The 21388-nt window shown below is 43.4% G+C and overlaps 5 protein-coding genes across 7 annotated transcripts; all 5 read left to right on the top strand.

Moving 5' to 3' along the window:
* The first annotated feature begins 389 nt into the window (after positions 1-389).
* LOC135586314 (acyl transferase 9-like) lies at positions 390-2325 on the top strand. The gene is made up of 2 exons (XM_065110422.1): positions 390-858; positions 1323-2325. The coding sequence occupies exons 1-2, from the start codon at positions 451-453 to the stop codon at positions 2166-2168; spliced, it is 1254 nt and encodes a 417-aa protein (XP_064966494.1). The 5' UTR covers positions 390-450; the 3' UTR covers positions 2169-2325.
* Positions 2326-4588: 2263 nt separating this feature from the next.
* On the top strand, positions 4589-6556 carry LOC135613583 (acyl transferase 4-like). Its single transcript, XM_065110605.1, has 2 exons — positions 4589-5101; positions 5607-6556. The coding sequence occupies exons 1-2, from the start codon at positions 4694-4696 to the stop codon at positions 6462-6464; spliced, it is 1266 nt and encodes a 421-aa protein (XP_064966677.1). The 5' UTR covers positions 4589-4693; the 3' UTR covers positions 6465-6556.
* A 2677-nt stretch (positions 6557-9233) lies between these two features.
* Positions 9234-11170, top strand: LOC135613488 (acyl transferase 4-like). The gene is made up of 2 exons (XM_065110522.1): positions 9234-9657; positions 10210-11170. Exons 1-2 carry the CDS (start codon positions 9250-9252, stop codon positions 11053-11055), a joined length of 1254 nt encoding a protein of 417 aa, XP_064966594.1. The 5' UTR covers positions 9234-9249; the 3' UTR covers positions 11056-11170.
* A 4132-nt stretch (positions 11171-15302) lies between these two features.
* LOC135614214 (myricetin 3-O-glucosyl 1,2-rhamnoside 6'-O-caffeoyltransferase AT1-like) lies at positions 15303-17511 on the top strand. The gene is made up of 2 exons (XM_065111329.1): positions 15303-15728; positions 16322-17511. The coding sequence occupies exons 1-2, from the start codon at positions 15321-15323 to the stop codon at positions 17174-17176; spliced, it is 1263 nt and encodes a 420-aa protein (XP_064967401.1). The 5' UTR covers positions 15303-15320; the 3' UTR covers positions 17177-17511.
* A 71-nt stretch (positions 17512-17582) lies between these two features.
* Positions 17583-20928, top strand: LOC135614215 (protein TIFY 8-like). 3 transcript variants are annotated; one of them, XM_065111331.1, is made up of 7 exons: positions 17583-17695; positions 17784-18056; positions 18423-18610; positions 18725-19041; positions 19182-19269; positions 20388-20592; positions 20685-20928. In XM_065111331.1, the coding sequence occupies exons 2-7, from the start codon at positions 17849-17851 to the stop codon at positions 20768-20770; spliced, it is 1092 nt and encodes a 363-aa protein (XP_064967403.1). In that variant the 5' UTR covers positions 17583-17695; positions 17784-17848; the 3' UTR covers positions 20771-20928. The 3 variants fall into 3 exon arrangements, with proteins under 3 accessions (XP_064967403.1, XP_064967404.1, XP_064967402.1); XM_065111332.1 differs by having other exon boundaries at positions 20677-20928; XM_065111330.1 differs by having other exon boundaries at positions 17584-17695; positions 20682-20928.
* Positions 20929-21388: the final 460 nt, after the last annotated feature.

The following is a 21388-nucleotide window of genomic DNA, read 5'->3' as shown; positions in this document are numbered from 1 at the left end:
TGAAATACTCCTCGCTTTGACCAAAAGAGAAGAAGCTTATCTCAAAATTAACCGCATCTAAATCTCAAATGTTGATTAAATTAAAATATATGAATTTTCATTGTATGGGAATAGGCTATCAAAGTTGACATTAACAACAACAACAACAAAAAAAACGAAAATTATATTATATATTTAAAATATTATGCCGACTATGGTGACACCAAACTTCTCATCACTAATAAAAAAAGACCCTTTCAAATTGAATCGATACAGCCAAATGAGAACGCGAAGATTTCATTCACACTGACGACTTCTAAATAATTTAATTAGGAGCCAATATTCTAATTTAACTATATTTGATAATATTGGATTGACACGTCACCTCCCGTTCTCTCACTAATGTAAGTCACCGCCATGGCCTCACGGCAGAGCATCTGAAGTCGAGAGACTGAAGCAGCCGTAGCCATCATGAGCTATTCCGTGAACAAGCTCGCCCCGGAGCTCGTGGCCGCCGCCGAGTCGACGCCGTCCGGCCGCCTCCCGCTCTCCTCCTTGGACCGCACCGCGGTGGTCAGATTGATCGTCGACCTGATACTCGTGTTCGAGCAAGGCGTGCAGCCGGCGAAGGCCATCAGGGCGGCGCTGTCCCGCGCTCTAGTCGCCTACTACCCCGTCGCCGGGCGAATCGTGGAGCCGCTCCCCGGTGAGGCCGAGGTCGACTGCACCGGCGATGGCGTGTGGTTCGTCCAGGCCTCCCTGGATTGCGGTCTCGAAGATGTTAACAACCTGGAGCACCCTCTCCTGCTGCCCAGGAAGGATCTCATCCCCTATGCTCCCCCTGACGTGATCGAGGGAGACTTGATCTTCATGATGCAGGTATGTAACTATCGATGCACGCTTTCCCTGAACCTCCTCTCCGCGCTAAGGAAGAACATTTCTCTTGTCAACGTTTGACACGGACACACGTATTGCAATCAAGTTGGCTTGCTTTTAGGAGCTACCTGCCTTTCGTTCATATCGGCTCCTTTCTAAAGATGTTTTCTGGGTGTCAGGAGCTAGCTCTGCTCATCGTGTAGCTACTGCCGACTAATTGTACAAGAAGCCATTAGGCTCATGCGGCAGATTTCACGAGTCGAACGTGCCACCGTTTTCAGTCATCACCTTTATTGTTCTTATTATTAGTTTTATTATTGTGTCTCATCCAACTTTATCTCTGATTCAAGAACACGCGGCATACAGCCACACAGACCGGTTTAGGAGATGATGAAGAGCATGCTGCCTAAATTTTAATGCTCACGCGAGACTCTTTTTTACCTTTATACGCTGTATTACTTTTTCAGGTGACGGAGTTCACATGCGGTGGATTCGCACTGGGCATCAGATTCAATCACACAGTATTCGATGGCCTCGGGGCAGCCCAGTTCTTGAAAGCAGTCGCCGATATCGCAAGAGGCCACGCTCGGCCCCTCGTTGAGCCTGTCTGGTGCAGGGAAGCCATCCCCCGTCCGCCAAAGCTATCGCAACGACACGCACCCGCCCCCGCTGTCGTCTACTTCGAGTCCTCCGTGTTCGACATCCCCTCCGACCACATCGACGCGGTTAAAAACCAGTTCTGCAGGGAGGCGGGCCAGGAGTGCTCCACCTTCGACGTGGTCACGGCTATGATCTGGCAGTGCCGGACGAGGGCGATAAGCTTGGATTCCCACGCCGACGTGTACCTCAGCTTCACCGCCAACGCCCGACACCTGCTGCGCCAGCTGCTGCCGCAGGAAGGCTTCTATGGCAACTGCGTGTACCCCATGGGAATCAAGGCGACCGCTGGGACCATCGCTGGTTCCTCGCCGGTGGAGGTGATCGAGCTGATCCGGGACGCCAAGGAGAGGATGTCCACCAAGTTCTTGGACTGGATGATGGGGGACGCAGAGGCCGACCCGGACAAGGTGCCGCTGGAGTACGGGACGCTGGTGGTGTCGGATTGGAGCCGGGTGGGGTTCTCAGAAGTGAACTATGGGTGGGGAGAGCCGACCCATGTCGCTCCGTTGAATGACGACCACAACTTCGTCGCTTCCTGCATCTACCTGCAGCCGTCCAAGCCTAAGCAGGGCGTGAGGTTGCTGACACGATGTGTTCAAAAGGAACATCTACCGGCCTTCACCGAAGAGACGATGAACTTTGTCCATAATTAGCATGACGGCAACCATCCTCCACCTGCCTTGAAGGAACAGTTAATGCAGTCACTCCAGCCTTTCGATCCGCAGCCTGTATCTTGTTGTTCATGTTGTTCTACAAGTGATCTAAAACATGTGATGCTAATAAATGTGACACAGTCCAATTAAATCCTTATTCCCTCGAGTAAAATTACAAAAAAATTCAATTAAGATTAGACATGAAGCAAGATTTGCATGTCTGCACAGCCTCGTTCTATCATTTGTGCTCAACTGGACTACCCATATGCTCCAACATTATATAAGATATATATATACACGCTCCCTGCTCATCAGGCTCGTGGAGATCAGAGATGTTATGAATTCGATGTAGGCCATAAAATAAATACTTCAATTTCTTTTATACTTAAAGTACGATTGGCAAGTCTGTACACCCTCATAATTCTTCACTCTTTAATCTATACTTAAAGAAAGATTGGCAAGTCTGTACCACCCCCACCACGTAAGCCTTCTTCATTTTTTATTCTAGCTTCCAAGTAAATATTCTTGCTAAATTTTAATCTCAATCATCTTTTCAGTCAATGACATAAGCACTAAGGAAATCCTTAACGTCATTAGGGATACATAATCTATCTCTAATTTTAATATGTATCCTCATTATTTTGAAAATTAGGTTTCAAACCCTCTTTTTTCATGTTATTTTTTAAGAATATCAAATATGGATATGGTACTTATACTTATTTAATTTATTAGATTTGTTAGATGAGATCAAACTTGAATAGATGTCATAAATTAAAAAAAAAAAATCAATCGTATACTTTCCTCATAACACACAAGGTTGTTTAAACAACTCCTATTGAGTTACAATTAGTTCAACCATAAAACTTATAGATTTTTTAATAAATACATTAACCACAATATTGACTTTATTTGGTTAAAAATCAATCCTTTAATAATTTTATCGGTCTCCTTTACTTTTTATTCAACTCTACTAGCTCAAGTATTGTCATTATATAAGGAAGATTAAATATTGATATTTTCTCAATAGTCAAATCAATAGTATATTCACTTTTTCTATTAGGAGATAATTTAGATAAATTATCCAAAAAATGCATCAAGGAACTTCCTTACATTAAGGATTTCATTTAGATTAAGCTTTTGATCTGAACACTTCTATATATATTCAAAGTAATATAAATATCCCTTTTGCATAAAACAATGAGTATCAACAATAAATATAACACGAGGAGATCGATCATGTTTGATACCCTCATACAGAGGTGCAGGCGACGACAAGAGAAGGGGGTGTCCTATATTGTCAACTCGTATGGGGAGGCAAAGTAACTATGGGAGAAGAGGAGTGTGGTCGACAAGGGCTACAGGCAAAGGCACGATGGAGGATAGTGATTGACAAAGAAAAAATAATCATTTATGAAAAAAAAATATTCTATAATTTTTTTTAAATTTATGTGAAAAATCCAATGTGTTAAATATTTTTCAAAAATTCACCCATGATATATTTTGGTGTAAAATTTTATGTATCTCAAACCAATTTTATCAGATTTATTGAGACAATCTCCAAACATACATATGATCAATATAATTAAAATAATTATTTATAAAAGTTCATTCGCCTTTGGAACTTTTGAGTATTGAATAACAGCATTCTTCGTGTTAACATCATCATCATCATTTTCTAAATTTTCATGGATCTAAGTTATCTGAACTTGTAATTTCTTTTGTATTAGGGGATAAAAAGACTTTTTGCTTCCAATAAAAATAAAACTATCTACTCGAAGAAACCCACATTATCAATTGCTATATTAGTGACAACACCATAATTTAAATCCTACTTTTGCACAAGTTTGGTATCAACAATCTCAAGAGACTCTGCTATACATATGAGAACTTTTCATCTTTATTTTATTAAAAATCATGATTTGTTTTCTATCATTGCTTCATCCTTTTCAGATAGTGTATGAGGATTTGATAAACACCTATATAAGATTAACCAGCTAATGTCAATTTCCAAAATAGCTTTCATTGTAATAATCATTTCCATCAAATCTAGGTAGCAAATATTTTCAGCAAAGAAAAAGATATCTTTTAGATAAAATCATTTTGATGATAGAAAAAGATTGAGAGACATGATTAGAAATTAATGTTGACATGATTAGGAATAGATGGAATGCTCTTATCTTTTCCACATCTATTATAAGGTAGAGAAATATCTATGATTAGCCATAACATACTCTTTCTGTTAATTAAAAGAGATAAACTTCAATTCAACTGAGATTTTCAATTCTGCACAATCTCATTCATTATTTCTTCTAACTCGCCTACCCACACAACCAAATTAGTGTGACACACACACACGTATTCCATGCTCAACAGGCTCGATCGGGTGGAGAGCCCCATACTCAACAAGCAGGTTCATTGCGCACCCATCCCCTTCTGCATGTATACATATGTAAAGCCAACCACCACCACCACCCCACGGCAGAGCGAGTAAAGCTGAGAAATCGAAGCAGCTAGTTGTACCAACCATGAGCTTTTCCGTGAACAAGCTAGCCCCGGAGCTCTTGGTCGCCGCCGAGCCGACGCTGTCCGGCCGCCTTCCCCTCTCTTGCATGGACCGCATTGCGGCAGTCGGGGTCCTGGTGGACACGATACTGGTGTTCCAGAAAGGCCTGGCGCCGGCGAAGGCAATCAAGGCGGCGCTGTCCCGGGCTCTCGTCCCTTACTACCCAGTCGCCGGCCGCATCGTCGAGCCGAGCCCTGGTGAGCCCGAGGTCGCCTGCACCGGCGAAGGCGTGTGGTTCGTCGAGGCCTCCGTGGATTGCAGTCTCAAAGATGTCAACAACTTGGAGCGCCCGTTAGTGCTGCCCAAGGAGGAGCTCATCCCATTCGCTCCTGCTGAAGTGAAAGAGGAAGATTTGATCATGATGATGCAGGTACGGACGCACGCTTTCCTCAGCTTCGGCAGTGTAAGATTACCCAATAGCGGAAAGAAATTATGACATTAATTCTGCACAAAGGAGCAGAAAAAAACAAGGCTTAGATCATCATCTCGAGATTTTAAAACCGATGTAATAATCATGGATCAAACCCATTCTATTAAAAGCCATGGTTAGCACCTATTAGAAATCAATTATATATATATATATATATATATATATATATATATATATATATATATATATATATATATATATATATATATATATAGAGAGAGAGAGAGAGAGAGAGAGAGAGAGAGAGAGGCAATGCGAGGAGCTTACAAGAAGTCATGAAACTCCAACCAAAAATGTAGGCTCACGTAATACTACTTCACGTAAAATGCATGGTTGTCTTTCACAAGCCGAACGTGACACATTGTGTCATTAAGCTACTTCCGAAAGCAACGGTATGCATATCACCCAATTATTTCGGCTGCCATGTCTTCTCTTGATTGTTCAGGTGACGGAGTTCACATGCGGCGGGTTCGCAGTGGGCACCCGACTGAGCCACGTAGTGTTCGACGGCCTCGGAGCAGCCCAGTTCTTGAAAGCAGTCGCCGAGATCGCAAGAGGCCACGCTCGTCCCGTCGTCTACCCAGTCTGGTGCAGGGACGCCATCCCCAGTCCGCCGAAGCTATCGCCAGGACTTCCACTACCCTCCTTCAAGGCCTTCAACTTCGAGAACTCCGTGTTCGACATCTCCTCCGTCCACATCGACGCAGTGAAGAACCGGTTCTCGAGGGAGAGGGGCCAGAAGTGCTCCACCTTCGACGTGGTAACGGCCATGGCCTGGCAGTGCCGGACGCGGGCGATATGCTTCGACGCCCACGTCGACGTGCACCTCGGCTTCGCCGCCAACACCCGCCACCTGCTGCGGGGGTTGCTGCCGCAGGAAGGCTACTACGGCAACTGCGTGTACCCCATGGGAATCAAGGCGAAAGCTGGAACCATCGCTGGTTCCTCGCCGGTGGAGGTGATCGAGCTGATACGAGACGCCAAGGAGAGGATATCCACCAAGTTCTTGGACTGGATGATGGGGGAGACTTTGGAGGAGGACCCTTACCGCGTGCCACCGGGGTACGGGACGCTGGTGGTGTCGGATTGGAGACGCATGGGGTTCTCAGAGGTGAACTACGGGTGGGGTGAGCCGATCCATGTCACTCCGTTGAACGATGAAAGTAACTTCGTGGCATCCTGCATCTATCTGTCGCCGCCCAAGCCGAAGCAGGGCTTGCGGTTGATAACACGATGCTTCGAAAAGGATCATCTACCTGCCTTCGATGAAGAGATGATGAAGTTTTACCTAGAACACCGATGAGAGCAGACTACCATCCACCGCCTGCAAGTCCTCTTCATCATTACCATGCATCGCATTCATCCTTCACTTGGTTCAGGCAACTTCTTGAATATGATAGAAGATAAGATCTCAGTAAATCTCTTAGGAAAATCTTTTCTCCTCATTTGTATAAATAGGAGAGGGAACATGTTAATCTATGGAAGCATTTTCATTTCTTTAATAAAGCTTCTTCAATAATTGTTCTTATCTTCTATTCTTTTCTTCATGGTATAACAGTAAGAAAAGTGAAGTTTCGTTCTAGTCTTTGGCCCTCTTGCCTTTGGCCAGCGACCAACGTCATTGAGAAAAGCGAAGCTTCGCCCTTGTCAGCCAGCGACCAACGTCACTGCAGCCACAGTCGGTGGACTTAAGGAGAACGAAGGGCGGACTTGAGGAGAACGAAGGGAACGCCTGTGCCCTCATAGCAACAATAATCGCAATAATAGCAGCGATCTGCTCTTGCCCTACTCACGAAGTCTCTCGTTTGTAAACCATTCTTTGCATCGATCCAAGATTGATATCTTTATCAGGAGCACCATCTTGTGGGGGCATGATAAGAAGATAAGATTTCCCCAACTATAAGAGAGGAACATGTTAATGTATTGAAGCATTTTTATTTCTTCAATAAAGCTTTTTCAATAATTGTTCTTATCTTCTATTCTTTTCTTCATGGTATCAGAGCAGTGAGAAAAGCGAAGTTTCGCTCTTGCCTTTGGCCAGCGACCAACGTCGTTGAGAAAAGCGAAGCTTCACCCTTGTCTTCGGCCAGCGACCAACGTCGCTGCAGCCACATTCCTAAGAGGCTCCACGGCCAATCCTCATCTTCCTCATCTCGGTAGCCTGCCTTCGCTGATCTGCCAACAATCAATCGCAACAGTAGCGTATCCTTATCAGGAGCATCATCTTGTGGGGACATGATAGAAGATAAGATTTTCTCAACTATATGAGATTTGTATAAATAAAAGAGGTAACATGTTAATGTATTGAAGCATTTTCATTTCTTCAATAAAGCTTCTTCAGTAATTATTTTTATCTGCGTCATCTACGTGCTAACAGATGGTTGTTATTCATGTCTTAGCCCTCCCCAAGCCCATGCATCTCACCCAAAGATGAAGGACATGGTAGGATGGTTTCCAAACAAGATTAACATTCTCCATGTACAAGCCAACTTTACTGTCTACTGCTCGACTCCCCCTTATTAAGGCACCATCAATGTCATTCGACTATCAACTGTCATTCCCTCATGTGTCGCCACCTGTCACTCCTACGCTAGATATCATCATGAACGATTTCGTTATTAAGTCAACGATGCAGGATGAATGTGATGAACATAATAAATACATATGTTGTCTATCCACTTTAATATGTTTAAATTCTTGGGTGAAATATTTATCTCACTTTTGTTGGTTTTCTTAATAAAAAAAATCTCTGATAGATCCTTCTTTAAATATAAGTACTAATTATGATTTCAATACAAACATGAATGAAGCTATTGACGATCAAATAGAAGCAAATATAAAAGCAATAAACTTTCAGAGATTATTTGACATGAGTAAACTTATTAATTACTTTTCGTTTGACCTAGAATTCTTTTTTATGTGTGTTGGAATGACTATGTTAGTTTAATTATATCGTTATCAACTATAATCATAGACTTTTAGCTGTGATTATGTTGTGTGATAGGTTGATATAACATATACAAGTATATGTGTGCTGTGAATGTTATTAGGCTGTGCTCCTTGAGGGTAGGTGATATAGGCAGATTTAAGTTTGTAATACTCCCGATTAATCTCACTGAAGTGAAGAAGATTAAGATTGACTTATAAGAATCTAATTAGTATACTATTATTAGTTTTAGATTAAATATTTTGGCTAATAGTCGGATTGGGGAGTGACAAAGACCGCAAACCAAGTTTCCAACTTTACACTTTCTTTTTTTATGACCAATAATTCAACTACTTTAGATGCAATCATTCAAACGTGATATACTAAAGAATGGACAAGAGCTTCCATTCAGTGAGATTTGCAGGTTTCCCAACAAATTTGATACATGAGAAGGAACTCTTTCGTAGAGCGCGAATGACTGCAGCCATGAGTAGAAAGAAATCCAAACATTCATTAATAATATTTCAAAAACGAATAACAATTTTGTCTTAGTAATTAGATGGAACGCTACAGCCTTCTCTTAGAGCAATATCAATGGTAATTCATTCCTCTTTCAAGCCCAGCCTTGAGCCTGAGCTTGTCGATGATCGCTTACGTGTTCATCTATGCAGTCTCTTTCTCAAACCTGGAAGTCAATTACATGCTTTCATTTTCTTAACTATTAGGATGGTTATGGTGACACCTACTCGTCATCACCAATCGGAAAAACCTTGCACCCACGTTAGGTTAAATCACTGAAGACTTGTAAATAATTTACAAGTCCATATTCTACTTTAATACGATCAGATAATAAAAAGAGTTTGTTTGAATATCAAATCAAAATTCATGATTAAATAGGATTTTGATTTAAGAGTATTATCCAAGAAAAAGAAATCCCGAGTCATAGAGATGGGAGAGATAGTAAGTTAACATTATTTAACATAAGATTATTAGTTTTGAAGTATTTTCTCTTTTTATTTTTTCATTACTTGATGCCCAATAATTTTTTTCTAAAAATCTTTTAATAAACACCCCTTCGCTTCCTTTCCCTCCATAAATAATCACCACCATCGCCTCACAACAATGCATCTGAAGTTGAGACACTGAAGCAGCTGTAGCAACCATGGGCTACTCCGTGAACAAGCTCGCCTCGGAGCTCGTGGCCGCCGCCGAGCCGACGCCGTCAACCCGGCTCCCGCTCTCCTCCATGGACCGCATCGCGGGGATCAGGTTGATGATCGACCTGATACTTGTGTTCGAGAACGGGCTGCAGCCGGCGAAGGCCATCAGGGCGGCGCTGTCCCGTGCTCTCGTCCTTTACTTCCCCGTCGCGGGGCGGATCGTGGAGCCGATCCCCGGTGAGGCCGAGGTGGACTGCACCGGCGATGGCGTGTGGTTCGTCGAGGCCTCCGTGGATTGCAGTCTCGAAGATGTTAACAACCTGGAGCGCCCTCTCCTGCTGCCTAGGGAGGATCTCATCCCCTATGCCCCCCCTGACGTGATCGAGGGAGACTTGACCTTCATGCTCCAGGTACGTACCTATCGATGCATTCTTTGCCTAAACCTCTTCGCTACGCTAAGCGGGAGCATTTCACAGGTCAACGTTTGACACAGACAAACGTAGTGTAATTAAGTTGACTTAGTTTTAAGAGCCACCCACCTCTGATAGTTCACGTACGAGCAGTGGGTTGGACATACAGAAGAATAAGCTCAAAAGTCACTCCCAGATTAGCTATAAATGAGGTTTTGCGATTCGGATCATATTGGTTCCTTTCTAGAGATCTTTCCTGGGTGTAAGAAGCTCTGCTCATCCTTTCTAGATGGATTTTACGAGTCGAACGTGTCACAGTTGGCGATCATCACCTTTTCCAAAAGCAACACTGCGTTGATGTGTAATTTATTATTATTATTATTATTGAGTCTCATCCGACTTCATCTCCGATTCAAGAACAGACGGCAGACAACCATACAGAGCTGTCAGCATGACGTCCCAGTTTGGGAGATCATGCAGAGCGTGCCACCTAAATTTTATCGCTTGAACGCGAGACTTATTTGACTGCCATGTATTGCATTACTTGTTCAGGTGACGGAGTTCAGATGCGGTGGGTTCGCAGTGGGCATCAGATTCAATCACACAATGTTCGACGGCATCGGGGTCGCCCAGTTCTCGAAAGCAGTCGCTGAGCTCGCAAGAGGCCTCGCTTGTCCCCTCGTTAAGCCAGTTTGGTGCAGGGAAGCCATCCCTAGTCCGCCGAACCTATCGCGACGACATGCACCCTCCCCCGCTGGCATCCACTTCGAGACCTCCGTGTTCGACATCTCCTCCGACCAGATCAACGCGTTGAAGAATCAATTCTGCCGGGAGACGGGCCAGAAGTGCTCCACCTTCGACGTGGTCACGGCGATGCTCTGGCAATGCCGGACGCGGGCGATAAGCCTGGACCCTCACGCAGACATGCACCTCGGCTGCGCCGCCAACACCCGCCACCTGCTGCGGGGGCTGCTGCCGCAGGAAGGTTTCTACGGCAACTGCGTGTATCCCATGGGAATCAAGGCGAACGCCAAGACCATCTCTGGTTCCTCGCTGGTGGAGGTGATCGAGCTGATACGAGCCGCCAAGACGAGGATGCCCGCCATGTTCTTGGACTGGATGATGGGGTACACGGACGACGACCCGTACGAGATGCCATTGGAGTACGGGACGCTGGTGGTGTCGGATTGGAGCAGGGTGGGGTTCTCAGAAGTGAACTATGGGTGGGGGGAGCCGATCCATGTCGTTCCGTTGAATGATGACCACAACTTCATCCCTTCCTGCATCTACCTGCAGGCGTCCAAGCCGAAGCAAGGCGTGAGGTTGATGACACGATGTGTTCAAAAGGAACATCTACCTGCCTTCACCGAAGAGATGAAGCAGTTTGTCCATAATTAGCATGACATCAACCATCCTCCACCTGGCTTGAAGGAACAGTTGATGCAGTCATGACTGCAACCTACCTCTCGTTGCTCATGTTGTTCTTCATGTGATGCTAATAAATGGGACTCTATCCATACGATCCTTATTCCCTCGAGCAAAAGGACACCAACTTCACCAATGATTAAGACATGAAGCAAGATTTGCAAGTCTGCACACCCTCATTCATCACTTGTGCTCCACTCGACCGCCCATATGCTCCAACAATATGGCATATATGCACACGACCCATTTCTTTGAAGTCATCTGATTCAAGAATAGCATTCACAATAATCTTCCATCTACAATAATTCTTTTTATCGAATTTGGATAAAAGTGAGATATCAAGAAAACCTTAAGAAAATAATTATCATGCAACTGAATGTACGCCATGGGAATCAAGGAGAACACTGAGGTCTGATAACAGAGAGATTTTCTCTGATAAAAGAGAGATATTCTCAACTGCATAGCAGATGAGATTTCCTCAACTGCATGAGGAAATCTCTCTGCTCAGTTAAAGAAATATCCTCTTTCACTATGTATAAATAGACTTCACATGATACTACTTGAAGTGTGCCTTTTTGCTTTATCCTTATAATTTCATTCTTCATTCTCTCATTCTATCATGATATCAGAGCAATGTTGATATAGATCAATGTCACCTGAGGTGGTGGCAAATAAGATCTGTGAAAGAATAAGGTCTTCGTTGAAGGAAAAGACCTATGCAAGATGGTGTAAAGCTGTAGATTTCTATGCAGCAGTTCTATAAGAAGGACTTTGGGCAATGATGTAGCCAGTGGCGTGATCAGCTTTGTGCAAGACAGCTGCAGATCTGTGTGCAATAGATCAGCAGTGAGGAATCTTGGCAACGAGGCAGCAGCATGGAAAGTTACCGAAGGCTGAAAGACTCAAAGAGGAGAACGCCGCTCTGATACCATGATCTGCTCTGCTTCCGTGCGCTGGTCCATCGACCAGCTCCTGGCCTTCTCCCTCCAACGTCTCCGCCATCACTGTCCTCGACTTCGGCAACATTATTCTCACTGCTTCCGAGAGGACCTTCTGGGGCCATCGCTGTCCTCGACTCCGGCAACATTATCCTCACTGCTTCCGAGAGGACCTTCTGGGTGCAGGCCTCCCAGCAGCCAGCATCCTACTCTGCCTTCGCAGAGACAAGCAGCCTTCGGTAACTTTCCACGCTGTTGCCTCGTTGCCAAGATTCCTCACTGCTGATCTATTGCACACAGATCTGCAGCTATCTTGCACAAAGCTGATCACGCCACTGGCTACATCACTGCCCAGAGTCCTTCCTATAGAACTGCTGCATAGAAATCTACAGCTTTACACCATCTTGCATAGGTCTTTTCCTTCAACGAAGACCTTATTCTTTTACAGATCTTATTTGCCACCACCTCAGGTGACATTGATCTATATCAACACTTCTTTCTCCTTGATCATATCTTCCATATGTCATCATCATCTACCTCTCATCTGCTATGCAGTTGAGAATCTCTCTCTTTTATCAGAGAAAATCTCTCTGTTATTAAGGTCAACGTTGGTTCCTCGTCCATGGATACGATACAAGTTGCTATAGAGATTGTTGCTTGTCGAGTTCATCAGAGGAGGACCCCTACCAAATAGTTCGGATACCGGTTCGAATAAATTGAGAAATTAGGTTCCATTTCCTGAAAATTGAACTCAGAACCAATAGTTTGGTTCGGTTTCAAATCGGCTAAAAAATATATATAACACAAATTTGTTACATGGTGCAGTGATTAGTATTTGAAATTTAAAGTCGATTTGAATCTCGATAGAGTAATTTATTTTTTTAACTTTTTATGAATCGGAATAGGCGATTCGAAACGAAACTTGAGGTTATGATTAGTATGTACGAGACGTTGGTCGAATCGGGTAGAAATCGGATGGGGTTCTCGTAGGTGAACTATAGGTAGGGAGAACGGATCTAGGATGCGACGTTAATGATCATAGTAACTTTAGTCTTCCTACTTCTCTTTGTTCAGTAGATTTCATCTCGCAAGCTCTTGAATCATAATACATAGTATAAATAATTTTACAAATATATAGTGTACATATAATATTTTGATACGGATGACAGAATAGTTTGTGTCACGTAAGTGCCAACATTGTTGCTCATATTATCGCTATTCAATTCATTTAAAATTTGAGTTAGATATTCTTTGACAATTCATTGCAAGGCCTTGAACTTATATCTTGCTTTCATTACTTATCTTTTACAAATAAATTCTTGCATTACTATAGTAATTCGGGTTGGGTTTAACTTTGAGTCTAAAATCTAGATAGTTAGTTCAATTAGGATAATGATAGCAAGCTAAAATTTTTTTTAAGGTACTCGTATGTATCATTTCCATCTAAAATGGATTTAGGTATGCTTGAATAAATTCTGAATATAGGAAGAAAAGCATGAAATCAAGTAAAGTACATTAATTTTGGATTTGAGAGAAATTAACGAAAATTCTATGTATAAATAAAATACAATCCGCTATCGAAAAGCAAAATCGAACCGTTTGTGTCATAACTTGATCCGATGAGATAATTAATTCATTAGCACAATTAGACAAAAATTGTCTGAGCTCAAGTTAATTAACTCAATATATATATCTTTATCCACTTCAAATTGGAGTCTATATTCCGAGTAATATAATATATACTTTTTGGGCTGCAATTATCAGAAACGTTTAAGGTCGAGCTCATGAGTCTTTGACCTAAGACAAACATGATGGTGGCTCTTTTTCTCTTAGATCACGATACAGATTGCTAGAGAAAGACCTACTGATTCTTTTCCACGAGTATTGGAATGACTGTGGATGATCGAATATACTATAATTAGAACTGGTAGATGGGGGGTGAGGATGCGAAGTGACAAAGACCTCAAACCGAGTTTCCAACTTTGCAACTTTTTTTTGATGACCAGTTGTTCAATTACTTTTGGAGATGCAATTATTTTAGGGTTTAGGGTTTGATGAAAAGTAGTTCAATTATTTTTGAAGATGGAACGTGAGATGCTATTGAATGCGACACGAGCCATAAAATACTTCTTACTTTGAGCTAACAGAAGAGAAGAAGAAGGCACTCATCAAACTCATGTAGAGCGAGATCGACTGCAGCCAGCGAAATGCAAAGGAGGAGAAAGAAATCATGTTATTACGTACCTTCAAACCCATAGATGGGAAGAAAAGGTTTCATCTCAGCTTTGTGTGCCACCTTCTTGAGGAAAGAAGAAGAAACTTTCTCCTGCTCCACAGTGGTCTCCAAAGAACAGTGTCGCCCTGCAGGCATGCTTGAATGTGGTCACTGCACATGCCTGTCGATGCCACCCAACTCTCGAACACAGATTCTTCCATAACTCTTACCGCAATCCAGAGACTAAGTTTAATATTCAAAATATTGTAACGCATCATCTCATGGTGACACCTACTGGTCATCACGAATAAGAAATATAGTATGGCTTTGACACCCTCGAGTCTTGCGGTTCATCTACTGCTTCTCTTTCAAGTTGAATTGCTACATCCATGAGAAAGACAAGAGTAATTCAAATTTCTAAATAATTTATGGCGTTTTTTGTTTTTATTTTCAAACGGTGTTCTGAATAATACTGAAAATACCAATCATCAATCCTAATAGATTTTTCCTATCAACTTTGGAGAGACCCGATGGACTGGTCCATAGGGTGCACCAATTTTTCCTATTTACAATATATTTTAATAATATTATGATTTTTTTAGATATTAAAAATAATATAAAGTTCTTGAAAAATATCGTAATATATTGTCTCTTATAATACTATATGTTTAGGCTTGTGATTAGTTTGATAGAGGTTATAAGTTTATATATATTTTTATAATATATTTTATATTATTTTTATTATGATAATCAAAATATTATAATAGGTTATTTTGTTATAATAATAGTAAAATATTTTTTTATTGAGATGCTCAAAACATTATATGATTATATATAAAAAAAGAAAACACTGCTGCCTGCTGCTCCACGTTAGTCTGCAAAGAGAAATGCCGCCCTGCAGGCATGCTTGAATGATCATCACTGCTTCATCTCTATCCTTCCTTCCAAATCTGTTAATCACATGCTTGTCGATGCCACCCAACATGTGAATGCCACCCTTCCTTTCTCTCACTATATATAGTCACCACCATCGCCTCACGGCAGAGCATCCCAAGTTGAGACACTCTGAAGCAGCCGTAGCAACCATGAGCTTTTCCGTGAACAAGCTCGCCCCGGAGCTCGTGGCCCCCGCCGAGCCTACGCCGTCCGGCCGCCTCCCGCTATCCTTCATGGACCGCAACGTGACGGTCAGATTGATCATCGACCTGATACTCGTGTTTGAGCAAGGCGTGCAGCCGGCGAAGGCCATCAGGGCGGCGCTGTCCCGTGTTCTCGTCCCTTACTACCCCGTCGCCGGGCGGATCGTGGAGCCGATCCCCGGTGAGGCCGAGGTGGATTGCACCGGAAATGGCGTGTGGTTCGTCGAGGCCTCCGTGGATTGCAGTCTCGAAGATGTTAACAACCTGGAGCGCCCTCTCCTGCTGCCCAGGAAGGATCTCATCCCCTATGCCCCCCCTGACGTGATCGAGGGAGACTTGACCTTCATGCTCCAGGTACGTACCTATCGATGCATGCTTTGCCTAAACCTCTTCGCTACGCTAAGCGAGAGCATTTCACAGGTCAACGTTTGACACAGACAAACGTAGTAGTGTAATTAAGTTGGCTTAGTTTTAAGAGCCACCCACCTCTGATAGTTCACGTACGAGCAGTGGGTTGGACATACAGAAGAATAAGCTCAAAAGTCACTACCAAATTAGCTATAAATGAGGTTTTGCGATTCGGATCACATTGGTTCCTTTCTAGAGATCTTTCCTGGGTGTAAGAAGCTCTGCTCAGCCTTTCTAGATGGATTTTACGAGTCGAACGTGTCACAGTTGGCGATCATCACCTTTTCCAAAAGCAACACTGCATTGATGAGTAATTTATTATTATTATTATTATTATTGAGTCTCATCCGACTTTGTCTCCGATTGCACTGATGTGTAATTTATTATTATTATTATTATCGAATCTCATCCAACTTTGTCTCCGATTCAAGAACGCGCGGCAAACAGCCATACAGAGCTGTTAACATGACGTCCATGCAGTGTTATATTGCTTGAACGCGAGACTTCTTTGACTGCCATGTGTTGCATTACTTGTTCAGGTGACGGAGTTCAGATGCGGTGGGTTCGCAGTGGGCATCAGATTCAATCACGCAGTGTTCGACGGCGTCGGGGCAGCCCAGTTCTTGAAAGCAGTTGCCGATGTCGCCAGAGGCCACGCTCGTCCCGTCGTCGAGCCAGTCTGGTGCAGGGAAACCATCCCCAGTCCGCCGAAGATGTCGCAACGACATGCTGCTTCCTCCCCCGCTGCCTTCCACTTCCAGACCTCCGTGTTCGACATCTCCTCCGACCGCATCAACGCCGCGAAGAACCAGTTCTTGAGGGAGACGGGCCAGAAGTGCTCCACCTTCGATGTGGTCACGGCGATGCTCTGGCAGTGCCGGACTCGAGCGATAAGCCTGGACCCCCACGCCGACTTGGACCTCGGCTTCGCCGCCAACACCCGCCACCTGCTGCGGGGGCTGCTGCCGGAGGTAGGCTTCTACGGCAACTGCGTGTACCCCATGGGAATCAAGGCGAACGCCGGGACCATCGCTGCTTCCTCGCTGGTGGAGGTGATCCTGCTGATACGCGACGCCAAAGACAGTTTATCAGCCAAGTTCTCGGAGTGTATGATGGGGGGTTCGGCGGAGAACCCGTACACAGTACCACCGGGGTACGGGACGATGGCAGTGTCGGACTGGAGCCGAGTGGGGTTCTCCGAGGTAAACTACGGGTGGGGAGAACCGATCCAAGTGGTTCCGTTGACTGATGACAATAACTTAGTGGCTTCCTGCATCTATCTGTCGCCGCCCAAGCCGAAGCAGGGCGTGAGGTTGATGACACGATGCGTTGAAATGGAACATCTCCCTGCCTTCAGTGAAGAGCTGATGAAGTTTGCCGAAGATTTGGCGTGAGAGCGACCACCATCCACCTGCAAGTCTCTTCAGCATGCAATGTTCTTCCATGACGTCCTTGTCTTCCATCACCCCGTGTTATCTGGCAATCTCTATTATCAAATAAAAGAGTATTCCACAACATATGACACACAGCACAATGATGACACGAGCATTGCACAACCAGAATCGGCAGATCTTGTGTATCAATGAGCGTCGCATTCGTTGATCTGTCCAAATTCTGACGAAGATATTTGTGGGTGATTGGTGAGATGGGGTTTTACGTTAGCAGCAGCTCGTCGTTTCTTGAGTCAGCATCGTCATCACTGACTGTCGGCAACTTGTCTGGTGTGGATCCAATAATGGTATGTTTTTGTATTGGAAAGATGATGATTGGATTCTGTCCACTGCATGCAGTTACTTCCGAACAAATATAAAGAGAACGCAATTAGTGCTGTATACTAACGCTGACGTATATATAGATAAGTATGTCACAACTCCCACCCACCTTTCCCTCGCCGGATTCCTCCCTCGCTGCTGGTCTGCTCTGTTCTCTCAGCCGCCTCACTTAAATTGTCTGCTTCCCTTCTGACTTCCATCTTTTCTTGTGGTCCGAGCTCTACATTAGGTGTCGGCGGGGTATCGGCATGAGGAGGCGGAGGCGGAGAGGAGGACAGTAAAGGTTGTCGAGAGATGGGCGGGGATGAGAGCAGTCCTGTCTTCCACGACTTCCTGGGAATGAGCTACGGCGGCGGCTCTTTCCCGGCCGCGCGATGGACGAAGGGCACCGGGATCAGGACGCTCCCCGGGGAGGCCGAGGCCTCGGGCTCGGCTTCCGCTTCGGTGGGGGTTTCTTCTATTGGGCATCGCCTCATCTCGGGAAGCGTTGATCTGGGTTCAGGTCAGTTCTTCTTCCGATCCTGTTCTCGCTTTGCCTTTCTTTGGCTTCGGTGCCCTCTGTGAGTTGGTAATTCCTTGAAAGAAAGCGCTCATCCTTTTTTTCCCAGTTTCTTGTCCAAACAAGAAAGAAGATCTGCCGATTTCTTCCTTTTTTTTTTTGGCACTGATTCAGGGTCCTTTCATGTTTCTGATCAAGGTCTGTTGTCTGTGGAGAATTTATTATGAGTTCCTTTATGGGTACTTTTGAATCTTTGCAGAGAAAATTTGACTGATCGGATGCTTGTTACAAAGTTAAGCGTTCTAATTCCTTGCAATTTTGATGACCAGAAGCACTTTTATTTATTTTCTCTTCATTGATCTTTGGTAGAGATGCAGGGGGTGTCAAATTCTGAGGTTTCTCAGCATGAGGGTACTGAGATTGCTCCATCAGGGCTTGAGTTAGGCAACACTACAGGTAGAAAGAGGAACCATTTCGATTCATCTTACGTGGGTTCAATGAAAGATGCAGTGCTTCCAATGGGCTCAGGTTCCCTTGAAAGCTCAAATGCCACCAAGGTACTTACTTTGTGTTTTAATTCTGTAATTGCTCCAAAACAGTAAGCACTATGCTTTCTTGATAACCAGGGAAATGATGAATTTGCCTTTATGGCTGTTATTTCTGATTATTAGATGCTAGGAAAAGAGGTGATTAATGAGCAACTGGGAAGAGCTAATGATGTTGAGATGATGATGTCCTCTATGCAACCACCAATAAGGCCAACTAAACAGATAGTGCATCAAACTTCTCATTATGGGATTGGGATGTACTTGGACAATATTCCATCGTATGCCTGCAAATATTCTACCTTAGGTGGTGCAATTATCTCACAATCTGCGGCAGATGAAGGTTCCAGGACGGGCATTAGAGGATCCGGAGTTATGAATGTTCTTGGTCATAACAGGTCTTCGCAGACTACTGAACCAAAATCTTATTACCATGTACCCAGGTATGTCTCATTATATCTGTTTTGTGGTTGTTTTTTCAGATATCTACTAAGAGTAGATATCGTGAAAACTTCAGTTTTTTTGTGTGTATTTAGTGCAAACTGTAATTGAATCTGATGAATCATTCCTTGGTGTCCTGCAGGAACCGTGCCACGGCATGTGTCAGTCGTCAGATGACCATATTCTATGCTGGCCAGGCACATGTTTTCGATGATGTACATCCTAATAAGGTCAGTTTATCTTCTCTTGTATATCTTTGGGCTTGTGTGACACGAAATCGAGTCTTACGATATGAATAAGGTATGCACTATAGTAATTTGAGTTTCATCATCTACTGCTTGATAATTTCTCGATCTGCAGCTCTTTTTCTCGGCATGAACAAACTAGCTCTGTTTTTACATCAACAAGTATGTCAGTCTAAATTTGATCTGCTTATTAAGTTTTTGAACTTTTCATTACAGTTAGAGGTCACCTAACATATTTCAAGAAGACATAGTTTATATTTAATGTACAGTCATTTTCAGCAATAAAAGTTCTTATCCTACATGGCCAACTAATCACAAGCCAATAAAAGATACTAAATGGTATCAGACCAGCTCCTTGATGTACAAAATATCTTAATTCCGAGAAAAGAGGAAAAAGTTTGAAAGATCAGCACGTCTATGACATGATAACGTAATTCCCTTCTTGTGATAATCAACTCTCTGCATAGCCCATATTAAAATACTAAACAATCTTGAGCCACATATAAAAAGGGAAAAATACATGAATCTTTGAATTTGTCGATACAAACAGCATGAATCTTTGAATTTGTCGATACAAACAGCCTTTCATCGTTTAACTACTGTTAGAGACTTTGAACCATTGAGCACCTACCGAAACTAGTATAATCATAAAATCCTTGATTGAGGCACTGAATTAGGCGTCGGTGATCATATTAGGATCCAATATGCAAGCTGAATGGTTGAGAAGGAAGAAGATCACCAAGTTGCAGTATTAATATAATTTGTGATTTTCTTTTTTTTTCTGAGAGAAATAGGCTTTATTTCGGCGTACGGTAGATATTGTTGAACGATAAGCTTTTATTGTTTATGATTCATTTGTTATTTTCAGGAGCAATTGACTTACCATATTTCTTAGAAATCCACATAAATTGGGAGCAGACATCTGCTGCCCCTATCGTCTGTCTATGCTTATACTAGTCCTGAGAATTCTTCTCTTACCGTTTGGTTAATGCCCTTTCTTAAGAAATTTAATCATCTCCTATGCATCAAGATTATAACTTGCCAATCTACTCATGCATCATGATTAGAACTTAAAAGTGCCGATATTTTTGTCTGATCACCAGGCAGATGTCATAATGGCTTTGGCTGGATCGAGTGGAGGATCATGGTCGACCACTTACTCCACAGCCATGAATAAGGCTAAAGTTCTCGGCAGAGATGACACACAAAAGGCAAATGTGCTGCTGTCCAACGGCGGAGATCGAAATCATCTGCTTGGCCAAGTTACACATACTCCAGTCGCGGATCCTCTTTCCAGCCACATATGTGGTACCTGCATGAACCTTCTTGAACTATATCTAATTAGATTGCTTTCGCGGAATTCTTATTCTGGATTGGTTTGGAATTATGGAGTTCAGCAGATCGTCGAGGTGGTGTAGCCACAAGAGATGGGAACCTGATGACTCGTGCCGCAGAACCTAATACAGAAGGCAAATGGATGTCATAAGTCCGTCTCCGATCCAATTTTGTTGGTAGCAAGTTAGTAGGAGATTTCTGGTTTATGTCGTTGGATTCTCTCTCGTTGTGTTGCCGATATCATCAGGTTGAAATGTCGGTCAACTCTGTAGACTTCATTTCTTAAGTAAAGAGAAAGTTTGACTACTATTCATCAACAAAACGACTTCTCCGGTCAACATCATCTGAAGGAAATCTCAGAGTCAAATCCCCCTCTTCTCTCTTCCCCCCACTCGTACTCCGCCGTTGACTCTTCTTGGTGCATTGCCACACCCCAAGGCTCTCCAACACCCACCATCTCCTCCGCTGGTGTCTTTTGCAGCACCAGAACATCTTAATGTTGCATGTGTACCACTCGGTGTTGCAATGTTATACACATATATGGCACTCTAATGTTGCACTTCTGGCGTATGTATCCAAACGTCGACGGAAGAAGATGAGTAAATGATGATGTTGACAATAAAGATGCATTTTTGAAAGGTCAAAACAGTTTACATCTCTTAAAAAAGCCCTTAAGAAATCCACCTTAAGGCTATCATGAATTCCACCTTAAAGACCTTCTACCCAACTTTAACTCAAACATAGATACAAGCAACTCTGATTATGGAAG

Source organism: Musa acuminata, chromosome BXJ2-6, assembly GCF_036884655.1.
Source record: "Musa acuminata AAA Group cultivar baxijiao chromosome BXJ2-6, Cavendish_Baxijiao_AAA, whole genome shotgun sequence".
Lineage (NCBI taxonomy): Eukaryota > Viridiplantae > Streptophyta > Magnoliopsida > Zingiberales > Musaceae > Musa > Musa acuminata.
This window is presented reverse-complemented; position numbering and strand designations above follow the sequence as displayed.